Below are 9372 nucleotides of genomic sequence, written 5' to 3'. Positions count from 1 at the left end.
ACTCAGCCCTTGCTAAGGGGCAGCTTCACACCGCCGCTGGCAGCGGCGGGCAGCCCGCCGTGACAGCACGGCGGGGCACGGCCGCTCGCCGCGGGGAATGGGGAGCGCTCCCCCGGCCGGACCCGCGCCCGCGCTGGGGCCATGGTGGCAGGCCGGGAACGGGCAGAGCCTGGCAGCGCCACACGGGAAGCCCGGGCTTCAGGAGGAGCCAGCCTCGGCTGCCCCCGCTGTTCCCCGCGGAGATGTCCAGCCTTGGGATGTCCCCCCCGCCCCCATCCCCCGCCGCTCCTGCGGTTTCGGATTTGTAATTGACCCCTCGGGACTCCCCAGGTGTCATGTCGTAACAGCGCCCTGTGGAGCCAGCAGAGCCTGCGGATCACCTCGAGGTCCTCCCGTGGGAGAAAGGGTGACATACAAACTCCGATCCATTATCGTGGTGCGTGGTAGTGACAGTCCAGCGTATTTTCGGCCACTGAAGACACCAAGTAACTCGATAGGCGATCCCTCGATAGGCTGTGGAAACTGGCGGCACCGAGCCAAATGTGCCCCGGGTGAGGTCGGTGGGAATGCTGGTCCCCATTGTCCCTTCACGAGTGGGTCCGGCACCTCCAGGAGGAGCCGCGGCTGCCCACCGGGGCTGCTCCCCGCGCCTGGGCCGGGGGCGGTGGGTCGCTCCAGCCAAATCACTTTTCACCGCTGGGAGAGAGATGGACAGCAGAGGCTTCGGAGAAATTAGTAAATCGCCTCGCGGTTACAACACGCTAGCGAATACAACACGCCTTTTCCCGCAGACGGGCTCCCCATGAGGGGACTAGGGGTAAAAAAAAAATCCCTAATACTTTTACCTTTGGAAAATCGAAAGGTCTGTGTGTGTATCTGTGTGCATCTGTGCATTAGTGCTGTCGCTGCCAAGCCCAGAATTTTGTTTTCTCTCCCAGCATGCGTTGATGACATCACGAAGTGCCCCTTCTTTGTGTGTCAGTGATGTCACCAAATGCAGTGTGGGGGACAATGGAATCCTGAACTCCGGGCGAGGGCGAGTGGGAAGCGGCTGCTCCTGCTGCTGGTTCAGGGCTGAGCCGGGGGAGGGAAGGGAGAACATAGCTGCTGCTTTAGGGCTGAAACAGGTGAGAGACGGGAAAGCTGCCGGGGATTCCTTTTACCTGGATTGCTGGGGGCGAGTGGGCTTTGGGCTAGGCTCTTTTTTTTTTTTTTTTTTTTTTTTTTTTTCTTCTTTCTTTTTTCCCCTTATTATTCCTTTCAAACTGAGACAGGTGAGAAGTTGCTGCTGCTGCCGGAGGGACAAAGCAGGTGAGGCAGGGGAGAAGCTTTGGGGTTGAAACAGTTGTGAGAATAAGAGGAAAGCAAGCAGCCCCCGCGCCGAGCTTAATACCCCTCTCTGAGCCTTAAAAAAAGCAGCCCCGGGAGCTGCCCCTCTCCCAGCCACCTGCTTCCACCGCGTCCCCGCGGAGCTCTCGCACGGAAGCTGCAGCACAGCCGGGGAGGGCGCCTGTCCCTCTCCCTTCCGACACCCTTGCAGGTTACTTTTCAGAGGGTCTCCCTCCATTAAAAACTCACGTCCCCCTCCCGTGTGCCCCTTTCTTCCCTCCCCGGGGGCAGGGAAAGGGAGGAGGCCGTGGCGGCCGGGATCCCCCTCCATCCCCGGAGCTGGGGCTCCGCCGCCCGCCCCCGCCGCCCTCCGCTCCGCGCCGGGTGGCGCCCCGGCCCCGCCGCCCCCCAGCCCCGCTCGGCGGTGGGGGAGGCAGCCAGGGAAGCCATTGCCTGTTTAATAGTTGCTGTTGCAGCACTTCCGCTTCTCTCCCAGCGAGAGAGACACGAGTGGCCAGGCCCAGCCGCACCGAGGAGGAGCAGCCAGACACAAAGGGAGAGGTAGGGGGACGGGGCACCCCCCGCCGCCCTCCCCGGGGGCAGGGGCGAGGGGCAGGGCCGGCCGCGGCCCGGCGATGGGGCGGCAGCCGGCGGGGCAGGGGGGTCGCGCCCGGGGCTGTCAGGTACCGCTGTCCCCCGGCCCTGCGGGGCCGCGGGCGGGGCAGCTCGGCCGGGCCCCCTCCGGCTCTCGGCCGGCGGGGGCAGAGGAGCTCCCCGGGGACCCGTGGCCCTGGGAAGGAGGTGGCCGTGTGTCGACCCCCCCCCCCCCCCTCGGGCCCGTGGCTGCTCTCCCTCCGAGCCCTTCCCCCGAACTCTCCCGGGGTGCCTTGCCAGCCCCCCCATTCCTCCCGACGGCTTCTCGCCCCTCTCGGGTGCGGACCTGCCCTCGGTAGCCCGCCGTGCTCGCCCTCCTCCCCCCGTGCTCCCAGGGTGCCCGCACGGACCCGGGCTGCCTCCCCTTGGCCCCCGCTGCCCCCCTCCCTGACACCGGCCTCCCTGGGCCCTCCACTCTTGCCCCTCGTAGGCCTTGGCCCTCCTTCACCCCGCTTCCCCCCCGGCACAGACCCTGTGCTCCCTCCCCCCTCCGCTGGCATATGCCCCTCGGTGCAGCGGGCCTCGGTGGGTGCCACCAGTGCACCCCACTCCCTGCTTAACCCTTCCCCTTGGTTTGCTCCCTTCCTGCCCGCCTCCCCTCACGGCTTCCAACACCCGATCCCACAGACGGGGGTTATCCAGCAGGCAGGGGTTTCCCCACCACAGGTCGTACATCTGCCAGGGTCTTCCCTGTGTTGCCAGTGATGCCCCACTTCCATTTTAGATCTGGCGACGGTCACCCTCCCGGCCCCGTCCCTTCCTGCCTCCCCCACGTGCCTCCCGGGAACCCAAGGGACCGGAGCTGATCCATTTTTATCTCCTACACCCCTAGGCTCGATAGTGGTGGGTGGTGATGGCTCCTCTTGTGTGTGCAGTTTGGGGGGAGATTAGAAAGAATTGCTTTGAGCTTCCCTGATCCTTGCAGTTGTCCTCGTTCCAGTCTCCTCTCATTCCGCACTTGCTTTGAGAGGAAGCTTTTAAAGTCCCTTTTCCCCTGCTCCTCGGTGTTACTAGTGCAGGGGAAGCTACTGCTCTTCCTGCTATGGCTGTAGGGCCTAGAGAGGAGAGGGAGACACGAGGATCCTTTAAAAGGAGCATGACCCAAACACAGAGCGAGATTGTCAGCAGCCTTTCTCTGTGTGTGTTTGTGTTCACTGTTTGTTCCCCACGCCCCATGGTGTCTCCTCTCCAGGTTGGGGTGTGTGGTGGGGGGGTCGCTATGTCGGATGACGATTCGAGGGCCAGCACCAGCTCCTCCTCATCTTCATCCTCCAACCAACAGACAGAGAAAGAGACAAGCACGCCTAAGAAGAAGGAAAGCAAAGTCAGCATGAGTAAAAACTCTAAACTGCTATCTACCAGTGCCAAGAGGTGAGGCTGCAATCAGTTTTCTCACTGATTTGTTGCATCTTCCCTTCTTCCTCATTTTATTTTGCTGTTCCCCTGCTGCTCCCATTCTTCATCTCTAGCCCTTGTGCTCAACCTTTCCACACGAAACTTCTATTGTCTCACTTTTTTTCAGTGTTTCACTGCAGTGAGTGTCTATCGAACTTCACTGCTCTCTGGTCCCTCTTCCTGCTTATTCCAAATATTTTCCTGGCTTTTCTTCTTCTGGGCTGTTACTCTGACCCTCAATTATTTTTGCTGTCTTTTCCTTTTTCCTTGCTAGCATTTGTTATGGGAATGGTGTAGGATTGACATTTAGACCTTTTTTTTTTTTTTTCTCCTACTGCAAGCTATATGGTCCAAAGTAAGGCATTGCATTTCAACATCTGTTTCCCTCTCTTGTGGGCTGGAGTCTAGAGTGTGTTCTTTTCTTTCCAGGACTGAGTTGGAGATTAATTAATGTTTGTGAAGTTTTGAGTTTGCTTGCTTTGGGCGAGTGCACTCCAGTGCAAGGGGTATAATATAGCCCGAGATTTTTACCAACAAATACATTACTATTGTTTTTGTCTGTTCATCACTTATATTGAATTTTCCATGTATGATTGGATGCTGCCTGGAATAAATAATCTGCAGCAGGCCCACTTGTGGACATTCAGCTCTAAAATAGCCTTTGCTCACAGCACAGAGTGGGCTTGGGCTTTTTTTGAGAATAAAGTAATTTTTATTCCAGAATAATGTGTAGGGAGAGACACCTGTGTAGAATAGTAATTCTGGAACAGCTGTGTCAGTCAGTTTTCTTCACTTGGACAGACTCTTGGAGCTACCCATTTAAAAAGGAAAAAAAAAAAAAAAAAAAGTTACCCTTATTTATTCTGTGTGTCACCTGAATTCAGCACCATCCTGCTCCAGGGAGCTAAGCTGACAAATGGAGGTTTTCAAGCAAACTTGCTTCAGTAAGAATAATAAACCATCTCACTGAACAGCTTTGCCAAGCAGCAGAGAGGTTGTATCAGTAGGTGTCTAGAATGACTGGGGTTTTATGCAAATGCCCTGTTGTAGCAACTAAGTTCTCTGTGGCTTTGTAGAATTTAGGCAGTTTGGTTATTCCAGATCTCCACTCAGCAGGTTTCTATGGCAAACTGACATAGATAGTGTCAAGCAGTGTTTATGTGCTGTGCCCTTCACTTTTAAGGAGAAGATTTTAAACTGCCTCCTGTGGAAAGGCCATGGTTCTTGTGTGTGACAAGTGGCAGGAGATGCTGGCTGAGTTTAAGGGAGAAGGGAGGCAGGCTGAATGCTGGGTGGGGAAATCTGGAAGGGAAGCCTGAGTGACAGTAATGGGACTCCAGGGAAGAGGATGATAGCTGGTTGGGCGTTTTGTGGCAAAAGCAGCGTATGCCCAGAATAGTCTGGGCCGGGAGGACAGGGTGTTGGCTGAGCACAGTAGAGAGAGGGAGCGTCTGGAGTCCTAGGGAGGGGCCATGGGGGTGTTGTGTGGCTCTCGAGGGTGAAGAGAAGGGAGAATTGAAGGTGGTAGGAATGTGCAGGAGCCTCGGAAATAGATATTCACCTTCCTTAAAGCGTCCTTGAGAATGGCGCAGTTATTGACTCCCTCAGGGCTGTGGGTTTTTTTTTCTCAGGATGGTGATGAGAAGCTGGGGGAGAGAGGAGGAAGCCAATTTGGCAATGACTGTTTCTCTCAATCCCGTACGACAAAATTCCTTTTTAGACTGCAGTTTCCTCCTGGTGCATCACATTTGCAGAGGTTTCCCCTCATTTACAGGCTGGTTGGCAGAGCAAAGCGGACAGTCTTTTCCACTGTGTGGTTGGCATCTTTGTGGGAGTGCAGAGCAGTGCACCAGTCTGGGTTCAGTGTATGATGCCTGTCTGCTTTTCTGCCTGTCTCTTTAACAGGGCAGGGCACCTGTCCTGCTTAGGGGGTTTGGACTGGTGGGAGGCTGCAGCTGAGAGTGCCTCTCTCTTATGTACTGTGGCAAGCTCACAGGGACAGTGTGTCTGCAAGGAGAATGTGTTAACTGCTATCCCACACAGTGACTTACCTTTGTTCCTTCTTGCTTTATTGCCACAGGATTCAGAAGGAATTGGCTGACATCACCTTAGATCCACCTCCCAACTGCAGGTTGGTGTCGATTCTTTACCTGAGGAGGGTGGGGGAAGGTGAGGGGCAGAAGTGTGCCTGTGTATTGTAACTGCCCTTAGGGGCTCTGGACTGAGCAGAGGAATGACTGTTTAGGTGGCCAACAGTAGTTTTGTGAATGCTTACATGACTTTAAATAGTTTTCAGGTGGGGGTACCTCCAGAGATTGTATATGTTTTGACCAGTTTTCTGTTTGTTTTGGGGGTTGTTTTGTTTTTTTAACAATTGCCTTTCAATATGTTATACTGTTTTGTGTGTGTACGTTTCAGAAACTGATCTAGAAAGAAGAGCGTAAAAATTTTCTCCTTGTTTGTTTTTGGTTTATAAATCTAATGCCTGACTGCACTAATCTTATATAAATAAGAGTCCTGCCAAGGAAGCAGAGAATGCTCTGAGGTTTTTAGTTCAGAGTTCTGTTGTGAACAGCAGCTGACAGTGGAAGAGAAGTGCAAATTCGTCACTCAGTGGGTGCCCCACTGGAACATACATCTCAGCTGATGAAACAGAAAGCAGGGATATTCTGTTGCCCTTTATAAAGCAGCTTGTTTTTAAGTATGTTTGAGAAACTTGTTTTGTTTTATTAAAACATCTGGCAGGTTGATTTGTTTCGTTGAATGGTGTCCCTGAACCTCTTTGCATTTGGAGAGGGGCAGTAGTAGTGTAACATCTTTGGTTATACTTGGCCATCTAAGAGGAAAGAGGCTTTCAGTATGGTCTGTTTGCTGTGGTTGCTAAGTCATAACTCTGTTCCCATCTTCTTGCTGTAGTTGAGGTTTGATGTCTTTTGATGTTGGTAATAGCCAAAATCAGAGAAAATTATGTTTATAACTGTTTAAATTGGTCTTTTTGGTACTGAGTTTCCATCCACAAATGTACACAAACCTTTTTATTGAAGCTTTTTGCCACTGTTAGTCTGTGGGGACGCATTAGCATGAGAGTTAGCCTGACAGGTCCAGAGCCACCCTTTCAGTACCAGTCCCTAGGATCATAATTAATTAAAGAGGAGATTGAATGTGATGGGTGACATCTAATCTGATAGTAAGAAGATTTTTGTGCTGTTGGGATGATAACCAATATGTTTTGAAATCTTTAGCTGTGACTGTTGTAGGGACAGTAATGACTTACCTGAATATTACAAAATTTCCAGTTCTTGGGCTGGAGATGTCTGTCCCGTGTGCATCCCAACTCTGTGTCAGGATGAAGTCCACATGCTTTTCCCTCCTCCTCCCACTTTAAAATTATTTTCATGGGAAAGAAACAAAGAAGCACATCTCAGCTGCTGTTACTTGCTCTCTAGGTAACGGACTCTGGATGGTCAAGGTGCTGGGGCTTCAGACTGAACTTTGCAAGTCTGCCCAAAAGCTGTGATAGTATATGAGTATGTTAGATTGTGTGTTTCTCCTGAAGGTTTTTGTAAATGATATTAGAACCCTTATTTGTCTTTGTTTCATTTGGATTCATTCACAGGTAAAGATGAACTAGCAGACTACTTGTCAAAATACAGTATAGTTTTGGTTTTTCTTTTCTAATTACGTAGACCATTGAGGATAATGTGCTTCAAGGCCTGCTTACTAAGTTTGTGTTCTTTCAGCCTTTACAAATATTTCTAATGGTAAAAATCAGTTTGTAGTACAGGTAGTGATGATTACTCTTCATCCATAGTGGAGTTACAAGTATTCTGCATTCATTTTGACTTTCAGACAGGTGTCAGTGAGGGCTGGCAACTCCTGCAAGTAATGCATGAAACTGGTGTAGTTGTTACTGCCTTTTAATATATTCATAGGTATGAGAACGTGAGTGGAGGGGTTTGTTGTTTGTGTGTGTGTGTGTGACCAAAGGAGTTTTGGTATTGCTCATCTTGGGGTGAAGTCATCCTACTTCTGTAAATACGGTGCTGAGAGCCAAGAAGAGCAGTTCTGCTTATGGCTAACAAGGCTCCAGTTGTGCAGGCAAGCACTGGGAGTTTGCCCCTGTAGCGGCTGCTTTGTAAAAAGGCAGGCACATGCTGATTGCCACAACAGTGGGATGAGTTTCAGCCATTGCAGTTCTGAGGAAAGTTCACCTCTTGTGAAAAAAAGAAATAGTCAGTTTATGACTGTGAGGAGATGAAGCAAATGAGAGACTGTGGTTGCTACATGATGTTTAAGATTGCCAAAATTTGTTCTTGGGAAGATTGCTAACAGTGTCACTGCTTTCCTTTATACTTTTTCTTTTCGTATGAGCATTACTAGCATGCTGTGAAGGAGGTATTAAATACACAGTTTGAGAACTTAGTTTCAATTTCCTGCCTTTATGACTTTGCTTATTCTAACCTTGCCTCTGACCTCCTGCCCCTCATATCTCTGCTGTCTTTGTGCCTCTACAGACTTTTTTCAGGTGTCACTGGAGGAGAGACCTATCATCTCCTTTTAGGCATCTTACTCTCTCCTGCAAGTTTAATCTTAGAACTTACATATTCAGGGCATTATGTGTGGTGCCACGTACTACCTGTTGTGCTGTCAATTTTAGGATTGCCAAAGCCTCATGTAACATTTGAAAATGTTTGTCTGAAACCGTATCCTTTATTGTGTTGGAAACATCATAATCTTTTTATCTTTTTCTGGACATCTGTTCTTACACCCCCCACCACCACGTTTGTATTTTCCCCTGTTCTGTGCGTGGTGTTTGATATAAGGTCGTGGTTGGCTGTGCTTTAATTTTTGGCCTCACTGCAAAATACTGTTCTTCTTTCAGACTTACTGCAGTAATGGGAGTTCAAGATATTTAACATATCCCAGAGCAGCTCTGCATATTGAAAGACAAAGGTTCAGGTTGTGAATGATTTTTAGTAATAACTGTTTTACCACATCTTACATGAAGTATTTTTCTTATAGAATATGACATACAAGATGCAATTACAAATAATGACAACCATTTGACATTTCAAACAAAATAGCTTAAAAAGAAATGTTTCATTTTTATTTTTGTAGCTTTCAGTGACTGTGTTTTCATGTATGTAACCCACAGATCATCTGTTTAAAAAACAAAAACCAAAGAACCCAAACCCCAAGCACACTCAACACCCTGTGATTGAACAGCTGTGTGGTTTTTACACATATGTGGGTAATATGAGGGGAAATTTATTCCAAAACTTCCTCTCTCCTCAGTACTTTGCTTGCTTCTGTTTTTTCCATAACTTGCCTGTGTCCCCCGAAATTTTACCTGGGCTCGTGTCTCATGGGCTGCTTAATTTCTCATAGACCCTTTGCGCTTGTGTCTTCTTCCTCAGGCTGGGATTTTGATTTCCACAGGCTAGTGCAGTTAGTTGTGCAGAGGTGCAGAATACGTGCACAGAAACAGTCTCTGTTTAGCTTGCATTTAAAAAGTAGATTTTTGGACTTGAAAACATTTTCTAAAAATACTTATTTAATACATATGGCAAATTCTTGGGTTCCTGCTGGGAGCGATGCTGTCCTTATAAGTGTCCTAGTGTAATGTATGTTTGGCAGCTATTTCTGAATGCACTTTAGCCCTCCTCATTGTTTTCAGTAGGCCAGTGCTCTGGAGGTCTTGAATTTCTGCAAGATGATTTGACTCCCAATATTAATACTGAGTTATGAAAGTTGAACTTGGCATTCAAGCTCAAAAGGTGGTTAGTGGTTAATATGAATTGGAGAATGACTGTTTAGACCTAAAGTGTTTTAAATATTTTAAGAGTATATCTGCTGATCTCTTCTACTTTGTTTTATATCAGAGAGTTTAATTCCTGTTTTAGAACTCAAAGAAGGTAACTAGGAACTTCTTAGTTTTGGTCTTTTGTATATGCTGATGACAGAGGGGGTGTCATGCCTTTGCTCTGGGTCTGC

The 9372-nt window shown here is 49.4% G+C and overlaps 1 protein-coding gene across 4 annotated transcripts in view; it reads left to right on the top strand.

The window, feature by feature from the left end:
* Positions 1-947: 947 nt before the first annotated feature.
* The window catches only part of UBE2E1 (ubiquitin conjugating enzyme E2 E1), a 45914-nt gene continuing 37489 nt past the window's right edge, over positions 948-9372 (top strand). Inside the window, exons 1-3 of one of the 4 annotated variants that reach the window (XM_088053329.1) lie at positions 948-1127; positions 3266-3354; positions 5459-5509. In XM_088053329.1, coding sequence (XP_087909455.1) covers positions 948-1127; positions 3266-3354; positions 5459-5509 — 320 coding nt within the window. Of the gene's footprint in view, positions 1128-1776; positions 1891-3175; positions 3355-5458; positions 5510-9372 lie in introns of those variants that run through there. The other 3 variants (XM_088053342.1, XM_088053340.1, XM_005518943.3) reach the window with 3 other exon arrangements.

This window comes from Pseudopodoces humilis, chromosome 1, assembly GCF_049639895.1.
Source record: "Pseudopodoces humilis isolate 2021_Gansu_Grassland_sample_001 chromosome 1, ASM4963989v1, whole genome shotgun sequence".
Classification (NCBI taxonomy): domain Eukaryota; kingdom Metazoa; phylum Chordata; class Aves; order Passeriformes; family Paridae; genus Pseudopodoces; species Pseudopodoces humilis.
The sequence above is the reverse complement of the archived record's forward strand: the minus strand, read 5'-3'. Positions and strand labels throughout refer to the sequence as shown.